Source organism: Thamnophis elegans, chromosome Z (genome assembly GCF_009769535.1).
Source record: "Thamnophis elegans isolate rThaEle1 chromosome Z, rThaEle1.pri, whole genome shotgun sequence".
Classification (NCBI taxonomy): domain Eukaryota; kingdom Metazoa; phylum Chordata; class Lepidosauria; order Squamata; family Colubridae; genus Thamnophis; species Thamnophis elegans.
Window position 1 is genome coordinate 111,600,266 of NC_045558.1, and position 19,873 is coordinate 111,620,138.

The 19,873-nt window shown below is 40.9% G+C and overlaps 1 protein-coding gene across 1 annotated transcript; it reads right to left on the reverse strand.

Annotated features, from left to right (window-relative positions):
- Positions 1 to 18,958: 18,958 nt before the first annotated feature.
- Positions 18,959 to 19,873, reverse strand: LOC116522440 (olfactory receptor 14A16-like). Its single transcript, XM_032237344.1, has one exon. The coding sequence runs from the start codon at positions 19,871 to 19,873 to the stop codon at positions 18,959 to 18,961; it is 915 nt and encodes a 304-aa protein (XP_032093235.1).

Consider the following 19,873-nt stretch of genomic DNA (forward strand, 5'->3'; position numbering starts at 1 on the left):
CTCTCAACAGTAGAGACCTTCAGGTTTCTAGGTTCTATCATATCTCAAGATTTAAAATGGGCATCTAAACAAAAACATCATCAAAAAAGCACAGCAAAGAATGTTCTTTCTGCACAAACTCAGAAACTCAAACTGCCCAAAGAGCTGCTGATTCAGTTCTACAGAAGAATTATTGACTCTGTCATCTGCATCTCTATAACTGTCTGCTTTGGTTCTGCAACCAAACAAGACAGACACAAACTTCAATGGATAATTAGAACTGGAAAAAAAAACATTTGCTTCCAACCTTCCTTCCATTGAGGACCTGTATTTTGCATGAATCAAAAAGAGGGCTGTGAAAATATCTACAGACCCCTCACATCCTGGACACAAATTGTTTCAACTTTTACCCTCAAAATGACGGTATATGGCTCTGTACACCAGAACAACTAGACACAGTTTTCCCCCCGAATGCCATCACTCTGCTAAGCAACTAATTCCCACAACACTGCCAAACTACTTACTAAGACTGTATTACTATTATTCTTCTCATCCTTCCTAGTGCCTATCTCTTGCCACTTATGGCTATAACCATATAGCTTGTATCTTTACAATTTATATTGTTTTATTGTTTCCTAGTATGATTTGATTGCTTATAGTGTCCTATGACTATCACTAAGTGTTGTATCTTATGATTCTCGATGAATGTGTGTGTGTACACTGAGAGGATATGCACCAAAGACAAATTCCATGTGTGTCCAATTACACTTGGCTAATAAAGAATTATATTCTATTCTATTCTACAAGATATAGAGAGAAAAAAGAGAAATTACCTTTCAAGGCCATACCTCAATTCATATTGATGATGGCTTCAATAAATCGCTAGAAAAATCATGTTTTGTCAGTATGAATTGGATTATACAGAGAAATTATGCATCTTAATGAAAGCTTTATAAATCTGTGTGCATATACCACAGAGACAAGCACTGTTGAATAAATTCCCAAGAGTTTTCAGTAGCATTAGTACTCTGAAATAGATCTCTGATTAAAAATGAACTGTCAGATGGTTTGTGTTTTTATAACACTAATACTAAAATATATTCAGTTTCCTTTGATGTTCTTGCATGCAAGTTGACCCCTTTCTAAGAAAAGGAGCATCTGAAATGATGACCTTTGGCTTTGAAATGGCAGGTTAGACTGGATAATCAAACACTTTCCTAATTTAAACAGACAATTTATTCAGATAAAAACATGATGGAGATTTATCCTTATTGTCTATTGTGTTTATACTATGCTCAAGGAAAAGGTAGGCATACAGATGCACAAACAGTCATATATTCAAAACAAATGGTACAAGATATACATATATTGCAGTCTTACTTCTGATGATCATTATATAGTTATTAGATAGGTTCTTGGTTGGGAGAAAAGCCCTAAAATATTAATGAGAAAAAATATTTAAAAACATATTCTAATAGCCTAATAACTCTGCATTGAAACTATCTGGTCATTTATTATATAGTAACTGTTTACTCTTTTTGCTATACTTCTTAACTAAAAAAAAACACCCCTTCTTTCTTTCTTTTCTTTTCCAGGGAACTAAAGGCAAAGTGATAGAAACAAAGACTTGGGCAAAATGAGGATCTGACAAGCCGATCTGCTATTTCATAATTCCTCTCTGGACATGGAGTGGACTTGAGATCATCCACATGTGTCCCAGGCAGCAGTTCTTCATGAGCAAATGTTATTGTTGTAAATTACAATATTTAAGATCAGTTCTTAGAGAAAAGGAAATGCAATCAAAAGGCCTTTTGCATTGCAAAGTTTCTCAAGCATCTTAAGTGAAACAGAAATTATTATATTAAATGTCTTCTATCTAATTTGAATGTGAAACCTGAATATTGGTGGGTAAGATATGAAATAAATAAGCATCAACATAATTAATTAATTAATTAATTATGTTATTAATTTTATTATTAGAATTAATAAGTTTAAATTTAAATTAAGCCTTAATATATTTGAAGAAATGTTACTCAAGTTGGCCATGGTAAATCCCATAGCAATGAGAAAGGAATTCTATAGAATTGACTCACAAAATGGATTTTTATATAAATAAAGGAGATTTGTAGTTCAGAGTTGAAATGATCCTTGGTGCTCTCTGAGCTTCCTTGTTTTCTTGCAAACATTTCATTAGCCAAATTAGGTAACATCATCAGTGCTAGTCAGGAATTTGATTTGTTGACAGTGTATATTCTGGTTGCTTGCCCTGTCAGTGTTGGTGGATTCTTAGAGATTATTTGGTTGAGCTGTTTATTATTGACTCTTCGGCAATTTCTGGATTGGGATATTGTTTATTTGATTGTTGATCTGATGCAGGGGTTCCAGTTTGCTCATGGCCATGCTGTGTGCAGGCGCTTGATGTGTGCTACACATGCAATAAAATTGTTCTGTGCGTGCACAGAAGCAAAAAATAGATGGGGGCACCTATGACATCACCCGGAGAACGAATTTGAGCTTGTGGCGGGTCTGGGTCATTGCCAATTCCAGTGACCAAGGCTTCCAAATCACTACTGGTTCGGCCAAACCTGTCCAAACCTATAGGAACCCACCACTTGGTCTGATGTTAACCTTGGAGTTAAAATATGCTTTATCGGAGTCCTGATTGCTGGTGGATAATGCTTGTGTCTTTTTGTTCCATTTTAGGCTAGTTGTTTGTCTTTTTTGCGTAGTCTATAGATTTAATGTCTGTTTGTCTATTCATGGTTAATTTGTCAGAATGCCAGGCCTCTAGATTTTTATACCCCTTTATATCCTATCCATTGAAAAACTCATCCTGATCAGAGATAAATTAATCAATAGGAAGGTGAACATTTCTCATATTTAGACTCTAATGAAACACGTCTACTGAAACTACACATTCCGATCTACTATTTTCTTTTTTTTAAAGTTTTTTATTTTTATTCTCTTATATATAGTTACAAGTATACATTCAGAGTTATTATTCTTATTTATCTTTATCACTTTTACATTTGTTTTTCCATATAAAAGGTTTAAATATACATTCTGGGTTTCTTTGTTTACCATCCCCTATACTTATTTTGTATTATCACCACCCCAATTTTTTTTTCCACCCTCCCTCCATTCTCTACTTTCTTCCTTCCTCTTCTCCTTTCCCTTTCCTTCGTGTATTGCCTCTTTCCTACTTCTCTCTTCCTCTTCCCCCTCCTACCCTCTCTCCTTCTCTTTCTATCCTTTTCCTTCTTCCTCTCCTTTCCTCTTTCCTCCTTCCCTCCCCTTTCCTCTCTTCTCCTCTCCTCTTCTCTTCCTTTCCTTTTCTGTTAGTGTGGTTATCTCTTTACAACTCTCATCTGGTGTATTTTGATGGTATTCCCGCAAACCCTATTATAATTTTATGCTTATCCTTTCCTATTCACTTTTCTTCACTATATGTCCTAACTATTTTTTCCTCTATATCTCATTCATAAACATATACCTATATATTAATACTTTCTTTTTTATTTCCTCCCTCTTCCTCCCCTTTTCCATTTAATAGTGTCTTCTCTGGGTTCTATATCTCTCTCTTGCTTTTTTTCTAGATTTCTTTCTCTAACCAATTATAAAATCTTCCCCATGTCTTGAAGTACAGTGATTCCTTGTTATCCTTTAATCTCAAAGTTAATCTGTTCATCTCTGCACAATCTTTTTTTTTTTAAAATTATCTCTTCTTCTGTTGGTATCTTATCTGATTTCCATTTCTGTGCAAATACAATACTTGCTGCCATAAATACAAGTATAATCAAATATGTATCTTCTTTTTTATATTTCTCTGGAAGTATACTCAATAAAAATATCTTTGTCTTGAGAAGGAGGAGCGACATCACGATGTTACAGTGTGCGGTCTTGATACTCTGAGAATGCCGTTGACACTTTTGCCACTGGAGGGTCCATTGAGTCCTAATCCATCCCATAGAGATGGTGATCAGGAAGACAAAGACTTGCTGGTCTGAGGGATATCACAAAATCCCTGATAGACCCAAGGGAAGTGATTCAAGCTGGAGGTTATCAGGCAGCCACTAGGCTGATGAAATCGGGACACTCTGGAAGGAAGGAAGTGAAAACAAAAAGTGAGACCATCTGGTGAGGTATTTTTTCTACTTTGCTAAAGACTGCCCAAAGAAATGTTTCTTTAAAGCCAAATTAGATCCTTAAACAAAAGAACTGAGCGGCAAAAAATAGTCCTAATGGGATCACTGTGGAAAGTTTTTTTTCTTTGTAACTACTTTTTTGTGGATTGAAATGCTCGTAACGTTCTTCATCTCTCTTCTTAAACTGAACGGATTGATTTTTTTTTCTTCTGCTACTTGTTGCTTTATTTTTTGACTTCTGGATTAAAACCTTTCTTTTTATTTTAACAATTCTTCCTACTACTTATTATTAAACCACACTAAAAGAAACCTAAAGAACTTTGTTTCCTATAGAAGGTGAAAATTAACTGCCACTCGGAGGTCAGAACCTGGGGTTTTTGAAATAATGTATCCCTCTTCTTATTTGACTTCACTAATTTTGCACCTGAAGGGCTTGCAACTTATTTACAGAAACTAATAAAGAACCAAGGATATGAACTGTTTTCACAGGTGCCTCTGAGAATTATTTTGGCAAGGAAATAAAGGAAGGAAGGAAGGAAGGAAGGAAGGAAGGAAGGAAGGAAGGAAGGAAGGGGGGAAACAGAACCCTTCCCCTTTGAAGAGCATAAAAGAACTTGTGTTCAAGTCAACTTGAAATAAAAGTAAGAGAGGCCTGGAAGACTAGAGTGGCAGTCCCTATTAGTTTTTTTTTCCTTTCTCTCTTCTGTTTTGGAAACATGGATCAATACTTAGATGAGGAAATCTTAAAATATCTTGGCTGGAATTCAAAATCTATTGGAAGGTCATGGGAGAATTGAGAAGAAGTTGGAAAGACTAGTCTTCCTCACAGCAAAAGATGATGGGGTTGGAGCCCCAAAAATTAAAGGGGAGAATGAAGTTATAGAAGATAAAGATAAGACAATAGATGAATTTATTAATGGAGCAAATGTGGGTGAAAATGGAAAGAAGGGAATATGGAAAAGGGAATTCGATGAATTGGAGCTCTACCCCAGATTCCAGGACACAGAAGAGATAAAAATACTAATGATGATAGACATAAGAAGAGAATTTTTTTCAGAAGCAAGATTGACAACCAAAGACAAGTTAACTTTAGTAGCAACTGGTGGGCAATGAGATTATCTGAGAGACCCTTCAAACAACAAAGTGCAGAGAGAAGCCTATAAAAACCCTATAAAGGAGATAAAAAGAAGACTTACTCCATAATTGGCAAGAGGGATAAGACTGTTTTGTTACTGGAAAGTTACAGATTGACAATGAAAATTGATAATAAAAAATAGTTTATTATTATTATTGTACAATTGTATCACAGCGGCCAGTTGTTTCGCCGGATTTGGCATTGGTTACTAGTCGGGCCCCACCCAGGGGCCTAGGACGTCGTAACGTATTTTCGTAATATGCGTGCAGATCCAAGCAGTGCGGCTTTTTGCATTTGACTGATGGTGATTTTGTCAATTTTTAACTGTTTTAAATGTAATTCCAGTGCTTTTGGAATAGCACCCAGTGTGCCAATTACCACTGGAATTACCACTGCTGGTTTGTGCCATAGTCGTTGAATTTCGATTTTTAAGTCCTGGTATCTTGCGATTTTTTCATGTTCCTTCTCAGCGACCCTGCTATCACCTGGTATTGCGATGTCTATGATTGTGACCTTATTTTTCTCAACCAGTGTGATGTCTGGTGTATTATGCGCCAGTATTTTGTCGGTTTGTATACGGAAATCACACAAGATCTTGACCATCTGATTTTGGGTGACTTTTTCAGGCTGATGTTCCCACCAGTTTGTTGCTGTTTTAATATTATAATTTTTGCACAAATTCCAATGGATCATTTGTGCTACTGAATTGTGCTGCAATTTATAATCAGTCTGCGTGATTTTTTTACAGCAGCTGAGTATGTGATCAACAGTTTCATCAGCTTCTTTGCAAAGTCTGCATTTGGCATCATCAGAGGATTTTTCGATTTTGGCCTTGATGGCATTTGTGCGGATAGCTTGTTCTTGCGCAGCCAGGATTAGTGACTCTGTTTCTTTCTTTAATGTACCTGTTGTTAACCATAACCAAGTTTGTTCACTGTCCACTTTATCTTTTATTTTTTCCAGAAATTGGCCATGCAGTGCTTTGTTCTGCCAACTCTCCATTCTTGATTTTATCACATCTTTTCTGTATTCTTGTTTCGTCTGTTGGGCCTTCAGTAGATTTTTGTTCTTTACTTCGATTAATAGATGTTCTTGACTTTCTTTTAAATAATCAGCCAGTGCATGTTTTTCTTCTTCAACTGTTTGCTTCACTTGTAATAATCCTCTGCCACCTGATTTTCAGGGCAGATATAGTCTATCAATATCACCACGTGGATGTAAACTGTAGTGCATTGTCATTAGTTTCCTGGTTTTTCGGTCCAAAAGGTCCAAATCAGCTTGTGTCCAATTAACTATACCAGCTGTGTATCTTATAACTGGTATTGCCCAGGTATTTATGGCCTTGATTGTATTTCCACCATTCAATTTAGATTTCAAAATTTTCCTACCTCTGTTGGTGTATTCTCGCCTGACAATAGTTTTTACTTCTCCATGCTTGATGTTATCCGACTGCAGAATGCCTAAATATTTGTAGGCTTCATTTTCTTTGCATTTAATTAATTGGCCATTGGGCATTTCAATTCCCTCACATGCAGTGATTTTGCCCATTTTTATGGAAACAGTGGAGCATTTTTCCATGCCAAACTGCATTGAAATATCGGTGCTGAATACTCAGACTGTGTTTGTCAATGATTGGATTTCTATTTCTAACTTTCCATAGAGTTTCAAATCATCCATATATAGTAAATGCGATTTTTTTTTCAGCTTCTTTGGCTGTTTGGTAGCCTAATTTCATTTTTTTTTAAAGATTACTGGTAGTGGGATCATTGCGATGATGAAGAGAAGAGGTGAAAGTGAATCACCCTGGAAAATTCCTCACTTGATACTAACCATTCTGTAGATCACATTCCCTACTGCCATCTCAGTTCTCCATTGTTTCATTGCCTTTTCAGTAAAGGATGTAATATTTTTGCTAATGCCAGTTGTTCCTAAGCATTTTATGATCCAACTATGTGGCAGTGAGTCAAATGCCTTTTTGTAATCAATCCAGACCATATTCAAGTTCGTTTTTCTGTTCTTACAATTTTCTAATATCATTTTATCAATTAGAAGCTGATCTTTTGTGCCCCTGCTCCATCTTTTGTTGCCTTTTTGCTCTACTGGCAAGATGTTGTTTGTTTCCAAATAATCCATCATGTTATCTGCAATAATGCCTGTGAGTAATTTGAAGGTTGTTGGCAAGCATGTTATTGGTCTGTAGTTTTCAGGTGTTGTTCCTTTAGTTGCATCTTTCTGAATCAAGTATGTTTTTCCAGTTGTCAACCATTCATCAATTTGGCCCTTTTGTAAAATTTCATTCAGTTGCCTGGCCAATATTGCATGTAAACTGGTCAGATATTTGAGCCAGAAACTATGTAATTGGTCATTTCCAGGTGATGTCCAATTCTTTACCTTTTTAACTCGATTTTTGACCATCTCAGTTGTTATTTCTAATACTTGCATTTGTTTGTTGCCAATGCTTTTCTCAAACTCATGTATCCATTTTGCTTCCTTGTTGTAGTCCTTTGCATTTCCCCACAATTCTTTCCAGAATTCAACTGTGGCCTGTTTTTCTGGTTTTTCACTTTTGGTGTCACCATTCACATTAAGACTTTGATAAAAACGCCGTTGGTCTGATCGAAATTGCTGATTTTGTTTATATTGGATGATTCGTGCCTCATATCGTTCAATTTTTCTAGCTGTTGCTGTTATCTGCTGTTTTACAATCTCTACAGCTTCATTGATGTTTCTTGTATCCAATCTATATCTTCTGATTAGCCGATCTATGGTTTTGTTGTTTTTACGCCGTTGCTCATGCATGTTCTTTAAGTTACTAGCATCTGCCCTTAATTTTTTGACTTTTTGTTCTAATCGGATTTTCCACTTTGGCTTTGATGCTTTTTCTGTTGTGTGACTAGATACTTTGATTTTAATGCCTAGTTCATTAGTGACTATTACAGCTGCGCTGTACATTAACTGGTTTGTTTCCAAGATGGATCCCGGTTCAATTGTTGAAAACACTGCATTAACCATTTTCATGACAGGGGCCAAAATTTTCTTAGGCACAGTTTTTAGTGATGGTAAACGTTGCCTTTCCTCATTAAGCAGAAAATGCTCCATGATCTGCGCCGAGGTGGCGCAGTGGTTAGGGTGCAGTATTGCAGGCCACTTCAGCTGACTGTTATCTGCAGTTCAGCGGTTCTAATCTCACCGGCTCAAGGTTGACTCAGCCTTCCATCCTTCCGAGGTGGGTGAAATGAGGACCCAGACTGTGGGGGTGATATGCTGACTCTGTAAACCGCTTAGAGAGGGCTGAAAGCCCTATGAAGCGGTATATAAGTCTAACTGCTATTGCTATTGCTATTGCTATCTTATCCTTCAATTCTTTTTGTTTTTGAGTTAGTTCATCAATTGTTTCAGTGATAACTGGTTCTAGTGGTGGTGATGTTATTTCCTCCCCGAGAGCTTCTTCTGGGAGTTCTACTATAATGTCTTTAGTTGTGTCTTGAATATCAGTTATTTCCGCTTGTGATATTGTTTTTTGGGTTTTGCAATTTGCCTGAATTTCCTCATGTTCAACTTCACTAAACACTTTATTCCATATAATAAATCGCCTTTGATCTGCTAGTCGTTGTTCACTAACATTTGAATCTGGATATTGTTGTTTCCATAATTCATACATTCGCTTTAAATAGCCTCTTTTTTCTGGCTCTGGATTGTAGTAACAGGCCATTATGGCACGGTTTTCATCTGCACTATATTTTTGTCGTTTTGTTGGCTTGTCCACTTGTAGCCCACTTGTAGATGGATGTCCAGGGACCCCAACATCCGCCGCGGCCCTTGTTAACCCGCGCGACGACCGATGCAGTATGGAATTCTTATTTGTTTTTTTCACCATATTGTATGGGTTAGAGGGTTTTTTTTTACGGGACCAGATGCCAACCTGACCCCAACCCTCCTCCTTTCTCATCCAGGCTTGGGACCGGCAATGGCGGAGTTGTTGTTGTTGTTGTTGTTGTTGTTGTTGTTATTATTATTATTATTATTATTATTATTATTATTATTTGGAATTTTTTATTTTCAAAACAAACATACAAATCCTTCTTCTGTACATACTGTCAAAAGTGTATCAGCTGGTTACAAAAGGCTTTTGTGCATCTCTTCCACTGTCATCAAATATAATTCATATTAATTCAAATATCTTAACTCAAATATTTATTATAGTACCATTATCATGCCTCCACTTTTATTTGACTATAGTTATTTAAACGTACTTCATCCTAAAATATACCAATATTTAATACATAACCACATGCTGGCATTTCATTTACTTATTTATAAAATCCTCCATTAACATTAAATCCTCATATCCTGTTTTAGTTAAACATCCATAATATTTAATACCAAAATTTTTCTAATCCTCCATGTATATAATTTATTGTCATTATCCTTTCTTTATTTAACTATATCCTATATCATAACATTTCCCCCCTAAGTTAAAATTTAACTGTGACTAATTTTGTTTTTTTATTATTGTTATTAATAATCTTTATATATAGTCCAAAAATATTTCTAACCTTCCCTTCTCATATCCAATTATTACTTATCATAACAGCTCAACATTGTATGCATTACTGTTATTATCAATTTTTATTTAACTATACCTATTATCACTGGATTTAACTAAGTTTAGCTATTTTTGAATTATACTCTTCCATCTATCAACGTGTATCTCTCCAATAGCAAAACAATCTTATATCTACTGCCATTTGTGGATCCAATTCTCCAAACATATTTTTAAACAAGTCTGTATGGACTCCGCTTTGCAACTCCTTGTTTGTAGTATTTCTCATATAATAGTTATGCCTTCCTTCTGTTTCCTTTGCCAGCTTATCTTTAATTCTTATCTTTAATTCTAATTCTCTTTGTCAGCTTATCTTTAATTCTCAGCAGTGTTATCAAATATTTTGCAAATAGTATTTCATAGTCCATAAGTTCTTTAATGCTTTTTTCTCCTTCTATGTCTTGTCCTTTGAAATAAGTTTTCTCTCTATTTAATTCCTCTTCAAATATTCCACTCTTTCCTCCCTCAGAAATAAACCAATTGCCACGAATATCAACAAGCTCAAACTCTTCATCTTCTGTTATAGCCTCGTAAGTCCTGAGACTTATGAATGACAGCTCGGCAGCAGCCAGGCATGTCTTAGCCAATCAGACGCGCCTGCGAGTTGCCGGGCTGTCATACGAAAGGCTATTGGCTCGTCCGTCTGACAGCTCTATATAAAAGGCTGTCAGACGGAGGAGAGGTGCCGGTCTACTTACAGTTACTGTTCTTGCCTGTAATGAACTGTCTTGAAGGTTACCTCAGACACCTCTTCATCTTTTCTGCCGCCGATCTAACACTGACGACGAGCAGTGGGATCTCTGGCTCTGAGCACGACCTAGAGGGCAAGCAACAATTGTGTTAGGCATGTAGACCCATGCCTCAAATTGCCTCAGCCTCCTTCCCAAATTGCCTCAGCCGCGAACTGTTATGGCCGGCATGCCAGCCTTCGCTCCGTTCAGAGCTGCTGGAGAGTCCTGGGCCGCATTTTTAGAAAGATTTGAATGCTTTCTCATCGCCAACAACCGGCAAGGCTACTCTCAGGCCAGAAAGTGCAGATTTTTCTTAACCGCCTGCGGTCCTGAGATGTTTGCAATGGCCCGCTCATTCGCTGCCCCTAGGGCTGTATATGATCTGACTTGGGAAGAATTAATTGAAGGGCTCCAAGCCTACTATGCCCCAACCCCTTCTCAGATCGCCTGCCGTTTCGCCTACCGCAGGCGAGTGCAGAAGCCATCCAAATCGGTAAATCAATTCTTGCAGGCTCTGCGAGTCGCCGCAGCGCAATGTGACTTCCCTGAGTTGGAAGACAACTTAGCGAAACAATTTGTGTGTGGCCTCAAGGACATATTCCTGAGGTGCCGACTCCTGGGGAAGCCTAAAGTCACCCTAGTCTATGCCATTGACGAAGCCAGGGCCGCCGAACTTGCCGACCTATCCTCAGTAGAGATCGACCGTTATCTACCTTGCACGGCCGCTTCCTCTATTGTGTCTGCCTTGCCTGCCTTGCCGGGGCCTGACCCCGCACCACCACAGCCTTCTACCTACATTACTAACTTGATAGATGAGCTGGCAACCTTGCTGGAACAATTCTACACCAACCAGGTGGATCGCCTAAGGGCCACCCCTCGCCGGCCTCAACAACAGCAGCCGGCGCTGATCCGTGCTCCTGCGGTCTCTCCAGCTTGCCTAGGCTGCGGAGGCTCTCACTCCTGGTCTACCTGTCCTTTCAAGACCGCCGTCTGCCGCCGTTGCGGCAAGAAGGGTCACTTGGTGCAGGTCTGCCGGGCCGCCCTGCCTCCTCTCTCACCAGCCGAACAACCTCCAGTCTACCGTCCTCCTCCTCCTCCTAAGAATCAACTGGCCAGATGTCAGCAGCCGCACCGTGAAGACTGCTATACCCTGACCGAGAATGTGCCTGCCACCCCTGCAGTGTTGGTCAACCTGGCATCAGAGGGTACGCAGAAGATCACCATTACAGTCACCATTGAGGGCTCCCCCTGCTTGATGGAGGTCGATTCTGGCTCCTCCCGCTCCCTCCTGTCCTGGGCTACATTCACAAAACTTTGCCCCCATGTGTCCAAGTCCCAGCTTTCTCCACCGGATGCCATCTTAAGGGACTACCAGGGGTCAAATATTACCACCCTGGGGTGCTATGGGGTGAGGGTTTCCTAAGGGAGCCAGTGCGCAGTTCTCCCAGCCCTCATTGTTTTAAAACTGCTTCCCTCAATCCTGGGTCTTGATTGGTTTTCTCCTTTAGGGTTATCCCTGACAGGAGTGCACAGTGTGGTGGACACGCCCCTTGATGTAGCAGCAGTCCTTAAGGACTATGCTGACATCTTCAATGGGCAGCTTGGTCAATACAAGGGAACCCCTATCTCCCTTAACTTGGACCCCCAGGTTGCTCCCATCAGGCTGAAGGCCCGCAGGGTGCCTTTTGCCTTGAGGCCAAAGGTTGACGCCGAGCTAGATAAGCTCTTGGCGCAGGGAGTGCTGGATCCCATTGACCATTCACGCTGGGAGACCCCCATAGTCATCCCTGTGAAGGCCGATGGGTCCATCAGGATCTGCGCTGACTACAAGTCAGCGATCAACCTTGGCCTCCAGGCAAACCCCTATCCAGTCCCTGTCGTGCAGCATCTGCTCCACTCCTTGGGGCAGGGCTGCATTTTCTCTAAACTGGATATGGCGCAGGCCTACCAGCAGCTTCCTGTGGATGACAATGCGGCAGCTGCCCAAACCATCATCACCCACCGGGGGGCTTTCCGCTATCGCCGCCTCCAATTTGGCGTATCCGTTGACCCGGGGATCTTCCAGAGCCTCATGGAGCACTTGCTCCATGGGTTCCCTGGAGTCGTCCCATACTTCAATGACGTCCTGATCGCTGCAAGCAGCTGCTCAGACCTCATCGAAGTCTTAAGGAAGGTCCTCAACCATTTTAGGGGCGTGGGATTAAAACTGAAGCGCAGCAAATGCTTCTTTGCTGTGCCCCAAGTGGAATTCCTGGGCTTCTTGATTGACGCCCAGGGAATCCACCCCACCCCCTCCAAAATTGCCGCCATAAGGAACGCACCCCCCCCAACCTCAAAGGCGCAACTCCAAGCGTTCCTCGGCCTTTTAAAATTTTACGCGCCATTTATTCCTCACAAGGCATCACTAGCCGAGCCGCTGCATCGGTTGCTTGACTGATCCGCGGCCTGGCACTGGGGCAGCCACGAAGCGCATGCATTCGCGGCTGTCAAATCCCTGCATACAGTGACAAGCTGCCCCTGACTTTGGCCTGTGACGTCTCCCCCGTGGGTTTGGGGGCGGTTCTGAGCCACGTCCTTCCCAATGGCTCAGAAGCCCCCATAGCTTTTTACTCTCGGACACTTTCCTCCGCTGAGAGGAACTACAGCCAGATAGACAAGGAGGCTCTGGCTGCGGTGTCTGGGGTTAAAAAGTTCCACAACTATCTCTATGGTCGGCACTTTACCCTCTACACTGACCACAAGCCTCTCCTTGGGCTTCTGGCTGGTGATAAGCCGACCCTCCCCATCCTATCCCCTAGGATGACCTGCTGGACGGGGTTCCTGGCTGCATACTCCTACGCCCTATGCTACTGTCTGGGCAAGCACCTAGGGCATGCCGATGCCCTTAGTCGCTGCCCCCTCCCTTGCGAGGACCCCCAGCTGGTCCCCTGCCTCTCCGTCCTCTCCATCGCCGAGCTGGACCTGCCCCTAACTTCCACGGACGTGGGCTCCCACTCTCGAGCTGACCCTGTCCTTTCTCAAGTCATGGCATGGGTCCTGAGAGGTTGGCCTACAGAGCCTATCCACTCTGACTGCCGGACCTTCAAGTCCCGCCAGCTGGAACTCTCCCTCCACTCCAGCTGCCTCCTCTGGGGTGACTGCGTGGTCATCCCATCAGTCCTACGCAACCAAGTCCTTCAGCAGCTCCATTCCGATCACCCCGGGGTTGCGTGCATGAAGGCGCTGGCCCGCAGTTACGTATGGTGGCCCGGCCTAGACTCTGAGATCGAGGCCTGGGTTGCCCGCTGCATCCCATGCCAGGAATCCCGCCCATCTCCCTGGTCCCGCATTCACATAGACTTCGTGGGCCCCTTCCACGGCCAGGTATTCTTGGTGGCTGTAGATGCCTACTCTCGCTGGGTGGAGCTAGTCTTAATGCACTCCACCACAGCCGAGAGCACAGTGCGAGCCCTGCGACGGTTGTTTGCTACCCATGGGTTGCCGGACACAGTGGTGTCCGACAATGGCCTGCAAATTACATCTGCTGCCTTCCAAACATTCCTGGCCGCCCAAGGGATCCGCCATGTGCCAGTCGCCCCTTACCATCCGGCCAGCAACGGCCAAGCGGAAAGGGCGGTCCGATCGGCCAAGGAGGCTTTGGGCCGCATGAACCGAGGCGACTGGCAGGCAAGGGTGGACGCTTACTTAATGGCACAGCACTCCACACCTTGCCCACTAACACGGCAAAACCCCACGGAGCTGCTGACGCCTGCAGACCACCCTGGATAGATTACACCCCCTCTATTCAGGAATTCAGCCTGGCAACCTGGGGTCTCCCTCCCATTCCTTCCTTCCCGGGGACACTGTTTGGGCTCGAAACTATTCTGGGGATCCTCAGTGGGTGCCTGCCACCATCACCGAGATAACAGGACCCATCTCCTACAGGGCCAGAATATCCGATGGCACCTCTTCCATTTCAATTTTTTGAATTTCCATCTTCTTATTTTGTATTTGATGAACATCCTCAGTTTTTTCATCACATTTTGTTGCCAAATGCACCAAATAGTCAAAGTTCCATTTTATTAGAGATGTCATGTTGGCACATCTGGGAAAACCCAAATCTGAAAGTTTCCAGGTTTTCCCCACCCAAATGAAAGTTCAAGACCATGCCCAGCACCCTTACGTCCATCACATGATCCAGTCAGGCACCGTCCAAAACTGGAGATGCCTCCCAGTCACACCATCACAACTGCAGGGCAAGCTCTCTGAAAAAGAGACTAAATATCACCCATACTCCATATAATTCCCCCTCCCATTTTTCCACAGCACAAAATGTGGCAGGCCTGAAGGCTCAATGTAAAAGATGGCTTCAAAGTCTGACAAAGGGTCCATCTGAAATGATAATATTTGGCTTTTAAATGACAGGATAGAAAGGTTGATTAAATCACGAAAATGAAATGGAAAATAAAACACATTTACAATGAAAAAAAAGGAAAAAAAAGAAAGGTTGATTAAATCCTTGCATTCATTATATTTTATTTCAGAAAAAAATGGTGAAGCTTCATCTCTAATCATGCATATCATGTTTCAAACTATACCATCCTCAGGCATGAGCCAGACATACAAATAGACAGATAGTCATACATTCAATATAAATGGTAATAATACATACACTGCAGTCTTATTTCTGATGATCTTTAGATGATCCTATTTGATAGGTTCTTTGTTGGGAGAAGATCCCCAAAATATTGATGTTAAAAATATTGAACAGCTATCAATTAGACTGTGGTCTCCAGCAAGTTGAGAAGTCTGGGAGATGAGGGATACAGGTGATGCTTGACTTATGACCAGTTGTTCTGGAACTGTTTGAAATTATGATGGTGCAGAATGAAGGATTATATGATCTATATTTGAAGTTACAGCTGTTATAGTACCCCTACAGTCATATGATAGTAATTCAGATCAGGAGTGAAATTCAGCAGGTTCTGGAGAACCAGTAGTAGAAATTTTGAGTAGTTCTGGCTGGCCCTAGAGTGAGGTGGGAATGGAGATTTTGCAGTATCCTTCCCCTGCCACACCCACCAAGCCACACCAACAGAACTGACACTTTAAAAATTTGAATTTTACCACTGATTCAGATCTCAGGAATCTGAACACATTTATGAATGACTGCAGATATTTTGTATTTCTCTCACCCACTTCTCTTTCACCCATCCTGTTGAATCTCAGAGTACTTGGGCCACCTGCCCCATCACCCCATTCCATACCTACCTCCTCCAATGATTGCATTTCTAAAGGTGCACCCTGTTGTTGAAATACATGGTCTTCCTAGATAGGCCACCTTATCCCATTCTGGAAATAGATCCTATTCTGGATGTTGGTGCCTTTTTCACAATTTCTCAGAAGAGCAGAATTTTTAAAACTGCACCCCTTTGAGAGATCAAAGATTGGCACCCTCTTTCAGAAAGGTGTAATGGCTCTTGATGAGTGGAAGCTGCCAAGTGGGACCCTCAGGTGATGAGAAATGTCCTTGGAGACCATACACTAGCTACATGTTAAGCTGGGGTAATGCTGCAGTGTGGGCCTGAGACTGCCTCTTCTCCATTTATCCAGTGAGGGACCCCATACATCACAACTCACACAGTCATTTAACAATCATAACAGGGAACATCAGAATTGGAATTATTGAGCAAGGCAGACATACTAAATGACTGCAATGACTTCTTACTATAAGGTGACCAGATTTTCAGATTGGTAAAGAGGGACACCTTTGATGTGGGGTGGGGGGGTGATTAATTTTTTTTCACTTAACAAATGTGGCAAGAAAAATGGTAAAATGGGGCAAAACTCAATAAATTTCTCACTTAACTACATAAATTTTGGGCTCAATTGTGGTTGTGCATTGAGAACTACCTGCACTTATCTTCAGTATTACTTCATTCTGCTGTAGCATTAAATTTCATATAGAACAAGCTTGTTCTTTTAGAATTGTGGAATTGTTATATAACTGTCTACCTTTAGAAAAGTTTCTCTTGAGTTAAACTCAGCTCCTATAATTTTATTGATGTGTCGTAATTTTCTTAGCAGTAGTATGGAAATTGTCCAACTCTGCCCAGAGAAGGAGCCTGAGTGCTCCGAGGAAACACCATGTTGCTTAAGGCCACGGGAGCCAGTAGGAAGGCGGCGGAGGGGCGGGAGCAGGAAAAAAGGCCCGATGGCTCCTCAAAAGCACGGCGGCAGAGGAGGGGGCAGGGCAGGGGTAACGCGGTGCCCAGCTCAGATGCTCCGAGCAGAGGGGGAGCTGCCCCCTCTGCCAGCGCTGGGCAGCAAAGCTTAACAGCGCTGAGATGGGCGGGGGAGCAAACGATCAAAGAAGGCGCCAAAATTAAAGCGGGATCTTTTGACAATGGCCCAGGATGCTTGAAAAATTATGAAGAAGTGTGTCTGTCCCGCCAAATGCGGGACGTCTGGTCACCTTATCTTACTATAAATTAAAATGGGGAAACATGTTGAGAAGTAACAAATGTACTAAAGATGCAGAGAAATTTGAAATGAGATTTTGGAATTATTTATAAAGAATCCTTTCCATATTTCCTATTTGGCGAAAAAATCCTGTCCCAGGAATACATAAAAACTTTCCTCTTCTGCTGAAATTTCTTTTTCTGAAAGAAAAATATAAATAAAAAATTGCTGTGTATCTTACCATTTCCTTATTTTCACAACTTGCTAAATCATATTTCTTTAGTTTGGGGATTACCATTTTATATGAACCATAAATATTTTATAACCATCATTTATGACTTAGTTTTGAGGCATAAAATGGCTCCATTTTAAAATTCCTACAATTTGTGGTTTATTCCATAATAAACCAATAGTTATCATTTTTCATCATATATGATACCATTTCTGAGAATAAAATGTACAGACAGGAATTAGAAAATCTCTTGCAAGTATAAGGGTTAACGCCTTTTGTCACACAAAATTATGAATAGGAGATTCATGAAAGCAATAGTCACGCAAATTAGGTAAACAATAGAAGACTTTATTAAGCAGAGCAGAGCAAAATAAGTTTAAATGCAAAGTATAATATAGACAAATATATTCATAGATAAAGCAGGAGAACTAGAAAACAGCATTCAATAGAGGAATATAAACATCATATTCCTTTAACGGGAAGCCACTCACCTTTACCAAAGGAAGATATTGATCTTCTCTAGAAAATCCAGTAAGTACCTGACACCTTCACCAGTACACTTATAATGAACCCCGAAATATTTAACGAATCTTCCCTCTTTCAATCTAAGATCTCCTTCACCGTGTACTTTTATCTATCCTCCCTTCTCCAGGTATTGGAACAGGAATTACAAATTCCTCTCTTATAAATTATCTCTTCCAATTTGTATCAGGTTGTAAGATTTCTAAAATATATAAAAATGTTTTGTTACAATTTTGCAATATCCTAATCACTCTTCTTGCCCTTTTCATTTCTTGTAGTTATCAACATGTTATATGCTCACCCATCCTGACCTTCCTACCTAATGTCAGGTTTTGTCAAAACATTTCTGAAGAACAGAAAGTTAAATTATGTGAGAACCAATTTGAGTTGAGTTGAGTTGAGTTTATTTAGATTTAGATTTGTTTATTATTTATAGGCTGCCCTTTTCCCTGAGGGGACTCAGGGTGGCTTACAATTTATTGGTCTTGTATGCCGCCCACTCCCGAAGGACTCCGGGTATAATGGTTTAAGGCATCAGGTTAGAAAGTGGAAGGCTCTAAGCTCTAGTCTGCCTTATGAAAAAACCAGCTGGGTTTCTTTGGGCCAGTCTCTCTCTCTCTCCCTCTCTGTCCCTCCATCTCTCCCTCTCTCCCTTTCCCTCCCTCCCTCCCTCCCCCCCCCTCTCTCTCTCTGCCTTAGGAAGGAGATAATGGCAACCCTCTACTACAAACCATTGCCAACCATTGCCAACTTCTCCAGGCAGTTGTCAGGAGTCCATATTGATTCAAAGGAGCAAAACATTAAAGTATGCAAACAAAGGACCATTTAAGCTTTAAATTTTAAACTTCCTCTCAATTATACTTCTTTTTCATAATCATATTACAGCCTGATCCAATTTCAGTAAAGATCAAGGAATGTTTGCTTGTGGCATGCTGGAAGCTGCCAAACATCTTCATTTAGCCACTGAAAACTGCATTGATTAATTAGGAAAACCAGATATATGCTCAGAAATTTTTGGAGTTCTACCATTCTTCTGGTTGGAAGGTTGGATGTATCTGGATCTTAACTGTACTTTTTTGGTAACTTACTCTTAATTCAAAGATGCAAGGAAAAAGACAGGAAAATGCAAAACTGTGATAAATAGAATAGAAATAACATTAAAGGTAATTTTCAGAATTTCCACAGTTTTGAAAGGACCAATTTGATGTTCTTATTTCTCATGCTATAGATGATTGGATTGAACAGGGGTGGGATAAGGGAATACAGAACAGTCAACCCAAAATCTAGGTAAGATGGAGCATTAGAAGGAGGTCTCAGATAGGCAAAGCAACCAGTTAATAAAAACATAGATACTACTATAAGGTGAGGAACACAAGTGGATAAAGCTTTTTGCCTTCCTTGTTCGGAAGGAATTCTAAGCACTGTCTTGAAAATCACGATATAAGATGCAATAATAAAATTAAAACAACCAATTCCTGCAATGACACTAGCCATAAGAACTCCAAGTTCAACTACATTGAAGCCAGAGCAGGATAGCTTTAGCAACTGTGGAATTTCACAGAAGAATTGGTTGACCACATTAGAACAAAAAAGGATGGAAAAAGTGCCAGTTGTATGCAATGTTCCATAGAGAAGACTGGTGACCCAAACGAGAATCATCATTTTATTGCAGGCATCCCAATTCATCACCATTTCATAGTGGAGTGGATGGCAAATGGCAACATACCGATCATATGCCATGACAGTCAGGAGGGATAAATCAGAAGCTGCAAAGGAGATAAATATGAAGACTTGAGCAGCACATCCTGAGTAAGAGATGTATCTGGTGTCCATGAGGGAATTCACCATGGATTTTGGGACTATGACAGAAACTGACCCTAAGTCCTGCACAGCCAAGTTCATCAGAAACCAGTACATGGGGCTATGTAATTGATTGTCTAAAGTTACTGCCGAGATAATGAGCAGATTTGCCATTATAATTGTCAGATATAATACAAAGAACACAAAGAAATGTAAAAGCTGAATATGTCTATTTTTTGAGAATTCCAGGAGTAAAAAAAAAGGGACTGTTGTGTGATTATTCAT

Bases quoted from the DNA above. Each gene is read 5' to 3' on its own strand.
- LOC116522440 (XM_032237344.1), bottom strand. From the start codon at position 19,873: ATGAATAATCACACAACAGTCCCTTTTTTTTTACTCCTGGAATTCTCA.